At 40.0% G+C, this 18,598-nt stretch overlaps 2 protein-coding genes across 3 annotated transcripts; both read right to left on the bottom strand.

The window, feature by feature from the left end:
• Positions 1 to 602: 602 nt before the first annotated feature.
• On the bottom strand, positions 603 to 5,718 carry SPRY1 (sprouty RTK signaling antagonist 1). Of its 2 annotated transcripts, none has more exons than XM_031466459.2 (2): positions 5,612 to 5,718; positions 603 to 2,829 (listed from the first exon to the last, which is right to left on the bottom strand). In XM_031466459.2, the coding sequence occupies exon 2, from the start codon at positions 2,772 to 2,774 to the stop codon at positions 1,815 to 1,817; it is 960 nt and encodes a 319-aa protein (XP_031322319.1). In that variant the 5' UTR covers positions 2,775 to 2,829; positions 5,612 to 5,718; the 3' UTR covers positions 603 to 1,814. The 2 variants fall into 2 exon arrangements, with proteins under 2 accessions (XP_031322319.1, XP_031322320.1); XM_031466460.2 differs by lacking the exon at positions 5,612 to 5,718 and adding an exon at positions 4,619 to 5,421.
• LOC116156313 (sterile alpha motif domain-containing protein 1) lies at positions 5,693 to 6,707 on the bottom strand. The gene is made up of 2 exons (XM_064489205.1): positions 6,542 to 6,707; positions 5,693 to 6,489 (listed from the first exon to the last, which is right to left on the bottom strand). Exons 1-2 carry the CDS (start codon positions 6,705 to 6,707, stop codon positions 5,693 to 5,695), a joined length of 963 nt encoding a protein of 320 aa, XP_064345275.1.
• Between the last annotated feature and the right edge of the window lie 11,891 nt (positions 6,708 to 18,598).

The raw sequence follows: 18,598 nt of genomic DNA on the forward strand, positions 1-18,598 counted from the left end.
TCAGATTTCTTATTCCACAAGACATGACAAAATATCATTTGATCAGGCCACATTAAAGACTTATTAAAGGAAATGAAAACGTAAGGACCAGAATGTTTTTAAAACATCTTTTTGATAATGTTAACCATTCCCTTGGTGCACTCTTAACTTCTAGAGTGTTTTTTTAAAGTGACAGTGCCAGAGACTTCTAGCATGCCTGTAGAACTAAGTTCTTTAAGTTTTGTTGATGAAAACTAATTTCTGACTAATCCAAGAGTTAAGATAAACTTTTTTTTTAAACATACAGTTACGTCCCATTCCAAGAAACTGATACACACAAAACCCTTTGCTTACCAAACAGCCAAAATAGGGAGGAATCGTTAATACTAACCACAAAAATAATTTTCACTTTGTAAAGTGATTCACTTGGGCATTTGTTGAAACAGAATTTTGATGACAAAACCTTGATTAATGCATTTTTCAGGAAACATCTAGTTCAAAATTTGAGCTCATCTGCATCTAGATTTGGTATGTTAAGGGAGAGAAAGAAAATGGGTATGCATAAAGTCAAAGCAAATGACAAAAACCACAACAGTACAGGCTCATAAATGAAGAAACCAAGAGACAGTTTCATTAATTAATATATTTTCTGCATTATAGTTAACATATGTACTTTCCTCGTGTCACCTTATTTTCCGTTACGTATTGATATTTTGTTATATTCAGACATGAGTACATTTCAACAGTCTTTTGCAATAAATATCATAAAATAATAGAGATTCGCATAATAAATATTCTTTACAATAAAAAAGTTTAACAGACTTTTGTCTTAAAAATAGTCAAAATTCAACTTTGTGATTTATACATAAAATATACAAAAAGCACCACAATTTGTGGTTAAGGCAATGAAAACACAGACAAGATTAGAATTACTCAGCTGTTAACTAACCCAGGGGCCAAAAGCCATTAAGGAGCCAAGATCACTTTAGGCAGCATAGTTCTGTGACACCTCTAGATTGATCAGCTATAAATATCAACTTCAGTTATCCAAGTGCCCTCAACGACAGGAGAAATTTGGTGAAAAGCATGGGGTACAGAAGGAAGGTAGTCGAGTCCTTCACAAATATGGAAGCCTGAATAAGGATGAGCAAGATACAACCAATATATCTCCAATTTGAAGACTTACACTGTAAGGCGAATCTAAAATTGCACAGAACAAAACAACCCTGGCATCTCTAGAATAACATAATGCCAAAACTGAGGGGAGAGAACGCTGAGGGGTGAGAAGGAAAAGGTAGTGGTTAAAGGAGAGTTTTAATGTTTTTAACAAAAACAACCCGCCCCAAGCTCTTCAAGGGTCCAATTCGATGAAGACAGCCCTAACTGGAGATAGATTTAATACATAGCTTATTTAAGCAATTAGACAGTTGCTTCTTTAAACCAATTTCCCTGCTCCCAGAGTACCCAATCAAAAACAGCTCTAAATCACTGTAGTCTGGGTGTGTGTGTGGATATGTTCACGTGTACAACTTTGGAAAGTTGCTTGCAGAACAAAAAGGCTACACAAAAGCCCACGGGCTCAATACCCTCTCGAGTGGATGGCAGAGGCTCGTGTCACAAGGGGGAGCCAGGTGCAGTTTCACAGTTCACTCTTACTGAAGATCATCCATTAGAGAAGAGTAAAATCCATGAGTCAGACCTTGGGAAGAGGGGGAGAGAAGGTGGGAAACAGGGAAAAACTGTAACGAAAATAAAACCAGTATCTAATGGGATCTTTTTTTAACAGCCACAGCTTGAAAGCTAGAAGTTCAGGAGGTCCAACCCACCTCCAAAAATCATGACGGTTTGCCCTGACCCCGGGAGGGGCAGCTCTCCAGCTTACAATAGACAGTGTTGGAGTTCTTACATCTGCACCCTGGGCGATGAATCCAGTCATAACACCCCCTGCACAGCTTCAGGCATCCCTTAGCAGGAGGATAACAGAGTAAGCAAGGTAAAAAGAGAGACATGGCTCCCATACACAGGTACCTAGAGCAGCAGTGTGACTGTGAACAGGAGCAAGGATTATCCGAGTAAGAATCCCCTTCATCATCATTGGAGCAGTGGTAGAAGATGCCCTTGACTAAGCACATGCAGGTGCCATATTCCACCATGCTCTCAGCAGAGCAAAGGCACTGCCGGTTACAGGCCAAACAGGAGGGCAGGGTCCTGGGAGCTGTGCATTCTCCACACTTGCACTTCCCACACTGTTCACAAATGAACTTGTGCTGTGTCAGGTCCTCCTTCAAGGAACCCTTTAAGTCATCCACAATCAGCTGCTTGGGCTGGGTCCGGATTGCCCTTTCCACCCTATGGCCAGGGATGGGCCTGGTTGGTGGTGACCGTCCCAGCAGGCCCTGCTCAGAAGAGGCACTGCTGTTGCTCCCAGAACTGGCTGCACTTCCAGTGCTGGTCGATCTGCTCAATATGGGGCCTCTGGCATTATTTGAGAGTCCTGCATGTCCCAGGTGGCTGGTAGGTCTATGCTCATAGTTATTATTCACATTAATTGGTATGATTTCATGAGTCCTTTCATGCTTTTCTTGTCTTGGTGCTGTTCGAGGAGCAGGTCTTCTCACCGCGGACGGCCCTTCTGTGTACTCATTGCTGCCTCTGATGGCCTTTATCTGGTCTAAGGACAAAATAGCAGCAGGCTGAATCTCTCTCTCATAGTCTAACCTCTGACGGCTATCCAAAGCAGGCTGCTGGATCACAACTAATGAACTGCCACTGCCATGGTGATTTTGGGGATCCATGTGTAGTGATCTTGAATTCTGGCAATCAGTGGAAACCTGGCATGCATCTGAAATCCTAAAAGGAAATCAAAGATGAAAAAAAAAAAAAACAAAACAGAAAATAAATGACAAGCAGCATTTGGGGGAGGGGAGAGGCGAGAAATCCTGTCAAATCACAAATTGCCTAAACCACCTGGTAATGATCTCCCTCACCAGCGGATTGCAATGATGCTGGGTTCCTGGCCAGAATCCAATTCCAAGAGAGGCTGAGGACCACATCATAGAAGAAGAATGTAAGCAAGAGACCCCATGCCACAAGAATTAGAAGTTTTTTCAACTTTTAAAAGCAGAATCAAGAAGTAATGCCTTCCTGTTTGCAAATCTAACAAACAATTAAAATGGAGTATGCCCTAGTGGGGAATATTAAGTACACGCACTAATAAATACCTCACCTAAAGAGAGCTCAGTATCAGTTCATGGGTGTTTTACATAAACAAAAATATCCACTTAAAAAAAAATTAAGAATGGCTTTGGTGCTGTTGCCTTTTGTTATTTGTTTGCTGTTACAGATTCAATTAACCTTGAGGAAATTAGTGAAGGCATACTTCACGCATTAAAAAAAAAAATCCAAGAGATTCCAAACTAAAATGGAATCTCAAAGTAAGAGATCATTTGCAGTAGAAGCTAGAATTTTAAAGCTAGCTCATTATTAGCTAGCAAAAGCGAATGTAGGCAAATACAACAGTTCTTGGTGTTTTACAGCCTCTAAAGCACACACAAAACTCAATGTACAGTTCTATGAATGTGAGAGTATTCACACTTGAAATCACGAAAGGATTTTTTTTTAAGTTTAAATAAGGGCTCACATACATAACGAGATAACTTTCACATACAAGTAAGTATTAGGCCTTTAAATTAGTATGGGGAAATCCTGGCCATTTTAATTATCTGTATTCCTCTAATTTAAAAATCTGTATTTACATGCCAGATCTTGATTTTCAAAAGTACTGCCAACTCTGAATCAGTGTGCTTCTTGTAATAAAGTACAGTAATATCCTGATAAAAATAAGCATGTGTTTCCACACCAACAGTAAATTGTTTCTAATTTATAATGCATTCTTTATAAAACAATCAAACATAAAAAAGTTTCCGTTTTCAGTCAGTGGTAAACTAGAAAAATTTTCACACAAATTCCTCCCAAAATCTACAAATTTGATCCAATTCAAGAAGGAAATGAAAAAAAAGCCAATTCTCCACTACCACCTTGAACCAAAACACACCAGTTTAAGGAACAAAGTGGAAATAAGCCCATTTCATCTATTAACTCCACTGAAAGTCCCTAGACTAAGTCTTACATGTAAACTTCTTGGAGTTCCCCTCCTTCATCCTCCCAACTCAGATCCTCAACTTTCTACTGTGTTCTACCTTCTCTGCACAAGAGGAGAAACACACTCACAACCTGCTAAGTTTAGTCCTGGAGTCCTTAAGGACTGTTACAAATATTCCATCGTTATTCTAAACAATATCATTCCTCCTCCCAAAGAACTTTTTAACGCAGTGCTTTTAAAGCCAAGAAACCTCTAAAAGTACTAAGTCAGATTCCACACGAAAGAAAACAGCGTGGATCTGAAGAGGACAGGAAAGACACCAGGCACGACTTTAATCCAAGTTTTAAATGCTAGCTGTAACAAAGTTCATGCTGGCTAGAAAAGCAGACTACCAGATAAAGAGAAAAAGTCAAGAAAATCAGCCACCTCTATCTGCTGCAAAGCCCCCTTTCCAGCAGTGACAGTCCTCCATCTAGCCCCAAACACGCTCGCTCGCTCTGTTTTCCCCCAAGAAACCCCCGAGTCGAAGTCGAATACCTTTTCGAACAATCCCATCACAGCCTAAGGATCACCGCGGATTTCCAAAACCTTTTGGCGTATCCCACCAAGGATGCTTACACATCAGGAAGAGCCTTCACGGCGAAAGCGGGCGCCAAAAAGCAAGCCCATGGCAGGGAGGGTTATAAATAAAAATCTGTCTACACTTTAAAGGAAAAGACGGCTTCCTAAAGAGCCGGGGAGCCGCGAGTCGGGGGCAGGGGCGGCAGAACGGCGTCGCCACATTGCCAGTTACCACGGCAGAGCTGCGCCCTCTGCGATCCGCGCGCAGACGAGCGAGGAATAAATAGTTGACGGAGAGGAAGGAAAAGGAAAAAGTTATGAATGAAAACAAGTTTTCTCTCTCGCTCCCTCTCTCCCGGGCAGGAGGAGGGGAGGAGGCTGAGGTTACCATTACCTCAGGAGGGCGGACTTCCCCACTTTTAAAGTGGCAGTGCCCTCTCCCCTCCCCGCGCCGCTCCACCGCTCTCGCCACAAGAATAAAGTGAAGGCTCGATGGGGCGCAGACTGACTCGGCCCGGGGGTCACCAGCGAACTCCGGGCTTGCACACGTCGTTCCCGGGCCGCAGTCAACGGGAACCTCCGACCCGGAAAGCCCGCCGCGGGTACCTGCAGAGCAGCTCCGCGGCACTCCCCGCCCCCGCCCCGCCAAAAGTCTCCCTGAATGCGCCTTTCGCGTAGAGGATCCTTCTGACCCCGGGTCACGGCGCCACCACTCCAGGCGACTGGAGACAGGGAACTCCGCCTCGCCGTCCTCCGCGGCTGTGGAAGGTCGCTCGCCCGGTTACCCGACCCCGAACGCCCCAGCGGGAGGACCGGCGCCGCGCACTGGGGGCGCCCCCTCCCCTTCCCCCTCCCCTCGCGCGGTCCCGGTCCCCGCGCCACTCCCCGGGGCCCGCACCTGCCGCCCGGCCCGGCCCGCCCGCGCGCCTCACGCCCCCCGCAGCCCGAGGGCGATCGCCCAGCACTCACCTAGGCCGAAGCAGGGACGAGGGGCCAAGTGGTGCAACCCGGCCGGGGTCCCGGTGCGGGCGGCGATGTGCACGCGCCGCATCAACCGCGGCGGGGCGGACGGCGAGGCATGGCCCGAACTGCGGCCTCCTCCGCCCCCGCCGCCGCCGCAGGGCAGGAGCGCTCCCCGCGGCCCCCTTCCGGCTGCGGGGGACAATCCTCCGGAGACTCCGCGCGGCCCGGCGCAGACCTCTCACAGCTCGCGTGCGCCGCGCAGCTCAGTAACATCCACCTCCGGGGCTCTTCTCCTGCAGCCCCTTCCAAGAGCCAGAAAAATTCCCTGCGGGAGGGCTCTCCGAGTCTCTCTGGAAAGCGAGCTGGGGAGCGGCGGGGAGAAGAGTGCGTGACGGGGCAGCAGACCTGTCGCGGTGCTCGGGCGAGAGGGCTTCTCGGGTTCCAGTCGCTCCTCGCGGGAAACGCAGGAGTGGCGCCTTCCTGACGCGTGAAAATCCACGTCACGGACGTTCGAGACTCCGCGGCGCCCGGGACGGGGCTCGAACCGGCGTACCCGGGCGGGTCACGGAGCCGCGCAGGCCCCGGGGAGCACACGCCTGCGAGGCCAAGCCGCCGCTCCGCCGGGGTGGGGGTGGGTGGGACTTTTTTACCCGCTTTTTTAGGGGTGGTGGTGAAGGGAGCGAGGTTTGGGGGGTTCCTCCTCGGGGAAAGAGGCGGGGCGTCGTCCCTTGGCCCCCGCGCAGGTCCAGGCACTTTCCCAATCCCGCACGCTAGGCAAGTGGGGGCACGGCGTCCCCGGGAACTCCGCTCCTGGCAGTCAGCCTCTCCCGGGCAGCGCTCACTCCCAGTCCTCCGACCCTCCTGTTCCACGGCCGAAATGCCTGCTACAGACGATTAGAGATAAAAAGACGTTAATTTCCCTTTCTTTCCGGGCACTTGGACGCGTAGCGCGTTCCGCCGCCCGGGCGAAGAGTAGAGCGGAGCGGGCCTCTGGCCAGCTCGCCAGCCGCCCGCACCCGCTGCCATGTGCTGGCTGTTGCTGCTCCCAGTGATTGACAGGCGGGCGCACAGTCGGCGTGTCAGCAGCGAACCAAAGTAACATGCAGTCTTGCACGTTTTTGCCGAAGTGCTTTTGCCCCTTGGAATGCCTAGAAGTTCAAACAACGTTCAAGCAACGCCTCTGCGCATTGGAAATCAATACACAGAGACGGGAAATTCAGGTTTTAAACAATTGCTTCGCTCAGGATTCGGTCACCAACAATGCCTAAACAAACATGCATTTGGTCCACACACTGAGTGCCAGCCCCTCTTCGGCATAAACCACCCAGTTTTCAACACATTAAACTTATTCGGATATGGGGCGAGGGGGAAGGAAAGGGACCCTACTTTTACTTTTAGTGGTAGCATTTACTTTAAGAGCATTAGTTTTAGCAGTGGGAATGCTACTGGTAATTAGAAATGCAACTAGTAATCTTAGGTCTAAAGCGAGTTCAAAGAAATAATCAGTTCCTTAAAAAAGCCAACATTTCTCACCTAATCTTTCCTAAAATGTCTACGGAAGGAAAGGAAGGAAACAGTTCTTACCTAACGCAAAGATTGGAAATTGCTTTTCAGGCACATTTACAGCGTATTCCTTATCCAGGGCAGGGAGCTCTGTCGGCTGCTATCACTCTGCAAACCACTGCGAGCCTTACAGAGCAATCCCACTCCGGCTCCGCAGAATTTCAGCTCGTCGCCTCCACCTCCACCTCCACTCCAGGACACGCCTCCAGTGATATCATGTGTCAATCATACGGCCTGCCTGAAAACCTGGAACAGGATTTCCCCAACAGTATCCTCTTTCGTTTATGAGTACCCACTTGGAAATGTTGCCTTGTACACTCGTGTAATAAACATCCTCTAAAAATAGGGATTGCCTTTAAAAATCCTGCAAATGCGGTCTGTCATAAAGGAATACCTTTAAATTTAGTTAACAATCTTTAGTTATCATTCTCAGTAAAAGGATTGGTGGACTCTACCCTTAAAGTTGAATTAGAAAATAATTTTGAAGAATAAAAGAAGATTAAAAAGTTGTATATCAAGTCATCACTTCTGAGAAAAGATTAAGAAGTTGTATATCAAGCTATCACTACTGATCAGTTAGTGAGAAAATGTATTTTGATATTAAAAAATGATAGTATAACATTACAGTTCCTATTTAAAGCAAAGTTCAGAATATGTGAAATCTCTTAAGAGTTTGAAAGGTGGCATTCCTTACTGTAAATGTATGTAACAATATGTCATAAAGGTGAAATTTCCTGCTGCACATTTTATAATAATTGCTCTATCTTGATTTGTGATATAATTTCCCCAAAATCAATTGTTTAAAATCCCAGACTCCTTCAATTTTGTAATATTTTTGTATAATTCTGAAAAAAAGTTTATTTTTTATTTTTTAAAACAGTTAAATGGCAATCAATTCAAATAGAAATAATTTACTAATATAATAATTACCATTTTATAATTCTTAAGCAATATATGATGTGTCACTGAAAAAAAGAGCATTTTAATCAGTAGGAAACTTGCTTTTTGTTTCCTTATAAACGATTAGATTTTAGAGATTTATTATCAAAATCATGTACTTCATGCTGTAGTGAGGGTAACTATAGGTCAAATTTGAGTTTCCACAGAGAGTTTTAAAAGATACCTAAACCCCAAAAATATAGTAAGTAGGAGGAAAGGAAATATTTTTTCCAGGTACTACATATCAGAAATAGCTTAAAGTCTTTGACAAAATAGAGCAAACAAAACAAAACTCCAGAAACAAAATTATATATAAATCTGAGTATGGAAATTTTCAGTTCAAAGAAATTTTTTAATCTCCTTTTTTACAATAGCAAGTGATTCTTTTGAAACTTTTTTTTTTTTTTCGATTCTAGATTTTCAAATGTTTGAGCACTTTTAAAAATTTATTGGAATTACCTCTCAGGACCTTAGGGCATTGATTACTAAGACCGTCCACAACAGTTGCTTCCTAGAAAATAACATAGAATAAGAACATAGAACATAGAACCAAGAAGCTACCTATTGACTCTCAATGATATAAATTGTAATAAAAGAGTCTGTTTAAAAGGATAAAAATCAATATTATTGTACATATTTTTAAATTTTTTAATATATCTCATTATATTTGGGAATGTAATGGACTTTAACTATTGATGGGTAAGTTTCTTGACCATTTTGAATGGGTTTGGAATGGTGAAATCAGAAATAGACTATCCCATCAGACTACCTGATTTGATCCTTCAAAATTGTCTTCTCCACTGTCACCACAACTGGGGGATGAGTGGTCAGTTCACCAATATGATAAAACCAGGAGAGGGAGCACTGAACATTTTACTTCCATAAATCCTACAACAATATATTTAAAAGGTTTCTATTACAAATAAACTATTTCAACCACAGCTGTATTATTAAATTGCAATTTGCATACAATTAAGTATTTTCAAATTACAATAAGATAAAATCCATGAAATGTTAGCTATAACACCATCATGATGGGTCATGTTCTATTTAGAAATCAAATATGCTGCACAAATGCATCAGTATGCTTTCCTCTAAATACCACGTTACAAATAAACAGGTATAGCCTGGCCACCCTGGATCTAAAAGACATTTAACAAAGCCTACCCCTTCTTTTGATTGCCTACAACTATAAGACTTTGTAGAAGTTCTAAAATTTTAGCTTAAAATAGAAATTGTTCTTTATCTAGATACTTAAGTTGCAATGTATCTTGGCTAGAAATGGATAGAGGACAAAATTTTCCTGAAAAGGAAAAACAATGTAAATATCCATGGAAAAATATTGCCATAATTTTCAGTTTACTATATTAATATCTAAAAGAACAAGGTGGAATGGAAAGTGAGCCCTGACTTGTTCTTCATTTTCATGTGAAAACAAGATTAGCCATTTCTTCTGCTGATTTGATTTTTGAGAAGATAATAAAATGGGGGAAAAAAGTCTGGTAACTCCTGGCAACTGCTAGTGATTTTAAAAAGAAGAAAAAAGTGTACTGAGACGTTTACCTTACTCATTTATCTACTTTATTTGCCAAAAAAGCAGAACCATAACGTGTTCCAAGCTCTTGAAAAATAATACCTTATTAATCTTCCCAGTGTTTCTGTGAAGTCATGATAATAAATGTAATCTTTTATCCTGTTGAGAAACAAAATAATCACAGAAATTGGTGAGTTACTCTATACGTATCTAATAAATCAATAAAGAACCAAGAATGAAAACTAAGTCTCTGCTCTCCTTTTAGGGCAAAAGTTACTATATTACTGTACTTCCCAAGAAAAGCTGGCAAGGATAAGCCATTTTATTTTCAGTTTCCTTTTGTAAACAATCTTTGTAGTTGACAGAAATAGACCAACCTATTCTGTAAATTTTCCATAAACATTCTTTTCATTTTCATAAGCATAATTCTCATCCTTCTGCCCTATTTGAAATACTAATGCTCTGTATTGGTTTCAAATTCTGGAAGTGGGCAAATCAAACAATACCTTGAGTAAATTACACTGGATAACTTGTAGAATTTCTGTCAGCTCTATAATTCTACAACTAACCATTTGTGTACTTTGTCACAAGTGATTCTATTATTCTACAAGTTGTAAAAAAAAAAAAGGGATATGTGCATGGAAGGGCACTGAATTAGTGCCCTTCATTCTTAAATGTCATGCTCCTTTACAGAGAATCAAAGTGACAAGAGTTCAGTTTGCATCACTACTACATATCAAGATTTTGCTAGTTAAATCCACATGGTAAGGCCGCCTAAGGAAACACCTTTACCCTAGTACAAAACAGTCTTCATTTCTTATCTACCCAGTTGAAGAATAAATCCTGTCTTCTTCCCTCTTCCACAATGTTAAATGTTGCCCTCTGAGCCTTGACTTGCTCTTCATTTTCACAACAAGATTAGCCATCTCTTCTGCTGACTTGACTTCTGAAAGTAGGAATGGAATGGCTGTAATAATGATCACCTGGTACTAGCTGTGATTTTGGTCAGCAAAAGTTATTAATCTCTCATTTCCACAACAATCTACTGCTAACTTCATCTTCAGAGACAAGTGCATAAGAACCTAGGTTAATTTAAACCTTAACTGCCTCCAAAAATAGAACAGGAAGAAAACAAAATCATGTTTTCATTAAAAGAAAAACAACTTAAAACATCCCCTGGGGCTTGCTTGCTTTAATCTTTATTTCCTATTGAAATAATCTGTGCCAAAGACTATAGTTTATCCTTTATTTGGGGAAAAAAAGTAGAATATTTATTTGATGAAGTGACTCAAGGCATGCTATCTATAAGAATGCCTAATATTGCAAAAAGAAAACACAAAAACTTACAAGACTTTTTTAAAAAAAAAGAATTTATCCTTAGAGTTTCCTTGATTTGCAGTTCTCTTGGAGCATTTAAGTTCCATCTATAAAAATATTCCACATGGTCTATAATAATTGATAGGATACATGCATTGAAAATCTGAGTTTTTGATTATATCATTCTTCTATATCATGGTCTATTAATTTGGCTAATATATTTGCCCATAATGTCCCCATGTCCAATATTACAAGTATGAAAATGGCATAGTATAAAGAAAAGCGTACCTGATATAGGGTCAGATGATATGACGTTCAAGTCCCAGCTTTGTCACTTCATAGCTTGGTGCCCCTCACTTAATTTCTCTCAGCCTGCTTTCTCATCAATAACCTGAAGTTAATAACAATACTTCACCTTCCCAAATCGTAGTCCTACTGTGGACCCAGTGTAATGCAGCACTTTGTAAACTTTAAAGTCCCGTATAAATTCTTGCCATACAGTCTGTTATCACCTCAAACACACTGTATGGTGCAGAAATGTTTCAGGTCCCCTCTTTCCAGGTGCTCCATCCGCAATAATGAATTTACTTGTCTTATAATTATTTCAAGTTAATTCAGTTTCTACTTTTTGTTTTTCTAAGGCTGAACTCTAAGGTTTGAATAATTGTACTGCTGTGTATGTGTGTGAGAGAGAGAGAGAACCAGGATTTTGGAGCAGCTATAATTTCAGATTAAGGAATTTAATGAGCCCTGATCACCTTAACATTTATCTGAAATTTTTAATTGTTTACATTTTATTTCCTGTTACGATAAAGGTCATTGCAATTATTAAAAATCCCTTCTATAAAACTTGTAAACTCTTTGTGATCATTAAGAGTAAATAAAGAACACCAGAAATTGACACAACATTGCGAACTGATTATACTTCAATTAAAAAAAAAGTTAACACCCTTTAAAAAAGAGTAAATAAAGAAAATGCATGTCTTTAAAAAGTAATTAAATAACATTTTAAAAGTTGAAAATAAGTAAAAAGGTAGAAAATGGATGATTCTTCTATATATTTTCAAAAAGTATGTTTACTGCTTCTTTTTGATAACCTCTTAGAATGTTAATTTTGATAATAAATACAGGAGATTTGGTAGCAGACATAGTTCCTGTCAATTACTAGAGTACTATGTGAGTCTTAATGTCTCATAGTAAGTTTTTAAGTGATGGTAGGGGTATTTCATACAGCCAAAGCATTTCAACTAAACAAAAACCCTGCGACGCGCCACCTGTTGTTGAAAATAAGTCATTTCAAATTTCAGTCAGGAAAAATGCACTTGAGTCTTGGATTTAGGTATTTATGTTGGTCATTGTTTTACATTTTCCCCCTAAAGTTATAATATTGAGATATGAGTTAGGATGTTAGTTGTCAATAAAAATGCAAAAGATGCATTATATACACTGGATACTTCCTGAGGAATCTGAAAGACATAAAAACATTGTGTCTATCTGAAGTTAACAATTTCAATGGTGAAAATAATGAAGTGATATTGACTTTTAACCAACGTATTAATTACATTTTTTATTTTATGAACTGTTATGAAGGGAAGAAAATCTTGCTAATTAATCTATGACACAATAGTTTTCTTATCACTCAGAGTTACACTTACTGAAGGGGTTTGTAAATGATGATTTACACACAGATTTTATCATATTTCATTCCTGGGCACGCATGAAAAGGAAAATCTAAGTAAAATAAATTAATTAATGTTCATAAAACTTCCTCACAGAGTCCAATTCTTCTGAATCACCTTTTGATGCAGTCATCAGTGCTAGTGTTTTTCTACACAGCATAACGCTCTATCAAGGGCCCTGGGCGGCAGTTCTTAAAAGAATGTTCCTTTGTTTTCAGGATTTCTTCTAAGCCATTAACACTTACTCTGCAAGTTTTGATGCTGGAGCATTTTTTATCTTATCAGTGAGTGCCAATAGAACGTTTTCAGATAATAGCCAGGACTCATCATCTTGCCTCAAATAGTTCATAAATAGTTTCCCAAGTCAAACTGGAGAGGGTGCAGTGGTCCAGTCATGCAGCCGGGAATAACAACCACAGTTGTGCATAGGCAGACGATAACCACCTCATGGCAGGCAGTAACTGTAAGAAGCGTTCCGATTTCAGCGGCATTAAAATGTGCATCTTGAAATTGATGAATTACAACGGCAAGCATTTCATCCTTAAAATAATCTTGTGTTTTCCTTATCGAGCCTTTGTACATAAGATGCACAAGGAAGTTTAGTGGTTTTTCCAAGATTACCCAGCTGGTAACTGGTAGAACAAGGATTTGAACCTAGGTATACAGAGATGAGGGCGAGAAAGTTGGCTGCTAGAAAAAAAAGTAGACAGGAAAGGAGAGCTGAAATGCTATGATGACAGGGCATTTCATTGAACATCTGCCACCAGCCTACTGTTGATGTTCCCAGAGCTCCTTGGCTTTTAAGGTAGCCCAATTATACTGTTTCTTTTCTTAAATTCCCATGAAATTCTCAGCTCTCTTTTCACCATCTTTGCTTGGGGTGGTCTGATTCAGTCTCTGTGCCTTACAACCAGTAATCCTAATAAATGTGAGCATGGAACTCTGGCTGAGAGAATTGAGAATTTTCACAGAGGAGGGCACACGGGGCTTAGATTTGTTGAATAGCCGGCAAAGTTGGGACAGTGGGAGGGGAGTCAGGGATGACATTTTAGAAGAGCTAAATATGTGTGCAAAGGTACAAATCACAGAATAATCATCGCACATCTGGGGAGGATCTTAAGGCATTCAAAGTTGTTAAAGCAGGAAGTAAGGACGTGGAAGAAACAGAAGACTCGGTAGGAAAGCAGGGGTCAGAGCACAGGGGGACAACAGGCCTAAGGAAATGGAATGCTATCTGGTAGAAGAGTGGTTCCTAAACTTGTTTTAGCGGTGACCTATTTTTTCCAAAAAAAATTCTATATGAAATTCTAAAATATGTAAGAGATAAAGTGGTACTGCCCCGAAGAAGCAGGGATGGAGTAAGGGGAGGAGACACTCCAAAAGCAGCTTCACACAACACAGCTTGAAATCCATTTCTAGAGCCAAAATACCTGACCAGAGGAGTAACATGAGAAAGTAAAGAGGATGCAGGGGCAGAGTTGATCATTGCTCTTGGCCACTAGGGAGCTGCTGCAACCAACCAGGGGAAAGGCTGAGAAATGCAGAATGCCCTGTTTTAGTCAGGATTAGACTGCAAGGGAAGTGTAAGTGAAGAGGGATTTCTTATCCACGTACAGCTGACAACCTCACAAGTATCTGAGGACAGAAAACAAAGTAAAATGAATTATACACAAACTGGAACTCGGAAGACACAGAGTGATGGTAGATGCCTTTTTTTTTTTTTTTTGGCATGTTTTTTGATGAGTTTACATAATAATGGATATGTAAGCTTGTTTCCCACTATATTAATATTATAAAATAATGGTAATCTATAATAGCTTCTATGTTATATATAATTTTATTGTCTGCCAGTCTCTCTGCTAAGAATTTTATATGCACCATGTCTTTTAATCCATACAAAAATCATCTTAGTTAAGCATTCTGATTACAGAAGATGATGCTGGATGCTCTGAGAGATCAAGTAATGTTCCCAAAGCTGCACAACTGACAAAGTGACAAAGCTCAGGTTTGAAAATAGATTTGTCTAAGTCTAGAACACCAGCTCTTGATTCTAGTATTTTAAAACCCTCCAAAAACATTATTTAAATAAATGCTGCTAGTCCATTGTATGAATATATTACAATTTACTTAAATATTCCAGTTCTAAATTTCAAAAGAAAAAGCACAGATTTCCATGGTACTGGGTCTCAACTCTGATATCAAGATTTCTTGAGACTGGTTTTCACTGTCTTGCCAGGTGCCACCCTGCCCCAACCCTGCCTGCCAAACCATATGTAGTGGAAACAATGATGTCCTGGGGATGGGAAATTTCTCACATCAAAGACCATCTATCTGGAGCTTAGGTGTCTCTGGTTTCTCATCTACACATCTTTCTTTTACTTTGCCCATCCTAAGGAATTTTCAGGGAATTTCATATGCAATACACTTGTGAGGCGACTCACAAGCACAAGCCACACTCCTGAAGAAAACTTCTTCCTTCAGGGCCCTTCATGTACATGTGCTTGTTAGTGGTCAAAGCACAATACTTAAGATGCCAAATTCACCTTTGAATTCAACATTCAATAATTCAACACCTTTGAATTATTTTTGTGAAACCTAATACAGGAAACAACCAGAAGGTTCAATCAAGAGACACGTGGAAGTAAAAAGAAAGATGCTCTTCCCCTTATTAACCACCCCCAGCTGCCCACCAAACACACACACACACACACACACACACACACACACACAGATTAAGTGTAAAAAACATGCCAGCACTGGTAACCAGAAACAGGAAACAGAGTTCCAGTGTAGATGACATGAAACCTAAATCAGGAATAAGTGAAATTTACCTGAGTGTGAGATGCAATTCCTGAGAGGATTTCTTCCTCAGGTAGTTAATTTGCTCGCCCTCTCTCCATTTAACAGTTCTAACCAAGAGAGCATGATGATGAATACACAAACATGATGATTATGAGATGCTGTAAAATGTTTTCCATGTAGCACTAAAATACGTGAGCAATCTGTTTTTTTCTGACGCAAAGGGATATGATATAAGCCCTTTCTCTTGTGCCATGCCACTGGTGGTGTCTTTATGAAGATGTAACCAGAGAAATGGGATGTTCAGCCTCCCCTGTGATTTAGACCTTTCCTCTCCCATCTTTAATTGCCTACATTCTCACCAAAGGAAAATCATTAAGCATTTAGAACCATTGCATTGGCCTTGAAATGTTTTACATTATGTGATTTGTCAAGCAAGAAGCATTTCCTGCCTCTAAGAGATTTGTGTTGAATAATAAAGACTACACCAAGTAAAATGCTTATTAAAAATGAGGAAAAAGCAAATGTCCAGAGATGTTTTTTAAATGAGTGTCTGGTTTTACTTTTGGCATGCATTTGCATCTTTTTCAAGCTTTATCTTTAATTTTACACAGAAAACCTCATTAACATACAGTGTGGATTAGCCTCCCTGCCATATTAATTTGCTTGCCCCGGATACATGTGGTCACATGCACTCTGGGACTTTGGCTTTGCAGGTGAAGGAAGTGAAGGAGGCAAAGGAGAGGGAAAATGAAATGCAGGAAGAGGGAGAGGGGTGTCTTAACTGTCTAAACACTAAATTTCACTTAAAAAGAGATGTAGGCTTATGCCTACATATTAAAGACTACATATTAAAGACTAAAGGTTCAAAAGGAGTAAAATTAAACTCAAAGTAGTGTATACTCCCATAATTGTTTAATATAGTCATTCTCAGGTCTACCTTCTCTTTTGAACTATGAACTTTCTACTGAACAAGAATCACAAATACCAGGTCTGAGTTATTACGAGCTCCAAAATGGATTCTGAATTAATAAGATTGGAATTAATCACAGAACAAGGAATAGGAAGAAATTTGATGCTGGGGCAGGAGTTTAACGAATGAGGGGCACTGCGCTCAATGACAACATGCCATTTGATGGGTGTATTTTTACAAGGCTCTGTGCAAACAGCACTAATCGGGCTCCTCCCCAGTTCACTGTGACAGTAAAGGTTGTGAGCACACATCACTGCAGCAATCCTTATTTGTTAGAGGAGACCATGGGTTGAAACTGTTCTTTATGTAGCAGTGTCATAGGAAGTTTCTGCGGTTAGGTTGGTTTAAAAGATACTAGGTTCGTCTACACTGGTGTCCTAACAGATATTCAGCACAAAGCTGTTCTTTTCATTTATGGACAGAGTCTGTAACTTAATAAGCAACTGTTACACAGTTAGGGATTTTATCATCATCATTACCTGATGCAGATTTGTAATACAATTTGATATTTTAGAAAGGCTTTTTGATCATTTTCTAGGCTCATTCCAATGTTGAGAAGTAAGCTGAAGGTACCACTACATTTTACTTAAAAACTGAGACATAAAAATCAAAGTGAATTCAGTGAATCTTAACTAATACAAAAGTTTAGGAAAAAAACAGTAATTGAGCTTCCAATCTGCTGTTTATCTGCCTAGGCATGCTAATATTCTTTAAAAGTGGATAAATTGTATGTTTCATTATTAAGGCCCACACAATATTCAAAATGATGATCAAAGTCTCCTTACAAGAGAATAGCCTATTTTTTCCCTAAGGTGAATCATGTGGAGTATGACTCCACTGCTCTTTCTAAATTATTAAAAATCTCTCCAACTCCAATTTTATCAAGATGGATCATAGACCTAAATAGAAAAGCTAACAATATAAAGCTTCTAGAAGAAAACATAGAATATCTTTATGCTCCTGGAGAAAGCACTGATTTCATGAAGCAGACATAGAAAGCACTAAACATAAGACGGTAGGTTGGGCTTCATCAAAATGTAAAACTTCTCATTGGAAGATACTATTAAGAAAATAAAAAGGCAAGACACAGACTGGGAGAAAATATCTGAAATGCATATATCTGACAAAAGACTTTTATCCAGAATATATAAAGAACTATAAGTCTATTACAAAAAAGGCAAATAACCACATTTAAAAATAGGCAGGAGACAGATTTATCACAAATGAATATATATGAATAAGTTCACAAAAAGCTGCTCATCATATCATTTACTCATCAGAAAAATGGAGATAAAACCACAAAGAATCCATCTCTCACCTGCTAGAACAGCTAAAGTTATAAAAGATTGACCATCCAAATGGTATTAAGGAGCTGAGCAACTTAGAATGCTCAAAGGTTGCTGGTGGAAACGTAAAAATGGTACAACCACCTTGGAAAACAGTATGGCACTTTCTTATTTACACCCTCCACCCCCTCACCCTGCCACATATATCTTATGATCCAGCAAGTCTCCTTCTAGGTATTTCCTAAGAAGAAGGAAAACATATGTCCACAAAAAGGTTTCTATATGATTTTTCAAAACAATTTTATTTATAATAGTCCCAAACTGGAAACTCCCGAAATGCCCATCAACAGGAGGATGTATAAACAAATTGTAGCATATTCATTCAGTGAAACACCACTCGACAATAAAATGGAATGGACTACTGATGCACACATCAGAATGGGTCAGTTTCACAAATATGATGCTAAGCGATATTTTGAAATACCACTTACGATGCTAAGCGATATTTTGAAATATCGCTTAGCATTAAGCCAGACACAAAAGAATGCACACCATATGATTGCGTTTTTATGAAATTCTAGAACAGGTAAAAACTCATCTATAAGAACAGAAATCAAAATAGTGATTGCCTATGATAGGGAGTAGGGATTGACTGGCAAAGGGGCATGAGGAAACTTTCTGAGATGCTAGAAGTGTTCTCTTTATTAGAATAGTAGTTACATTGGAATACATTTATCAAAACTCAATAATTGCATATTTATGACCCATGAATTTCACCGTATATAAATCTGACCTCAATAAAAAGAAAATGATTCTGACTTTTCTCCTATATTTTTCTTTAATTCAATATTTACTGAGTTTCTACTACATACAAAATCATATGTTGTGACCAAGGATACAAAA

This window comes from Camelus dromedarius, chromosome 1, assembly GCF_036321535.1.
Source record: "Camelus dromedarius isolate mCamDro1 chromosome 1, mCamDro1.pat, whole genome shotgun sequence".
Taxonomy (NCBI): domain Eukaryota; kingdom Metazoa; phylum Chordata; class Mammalia; order Artiodactyla; family Camelidae; genus Camelus; species Camelus dromedarius.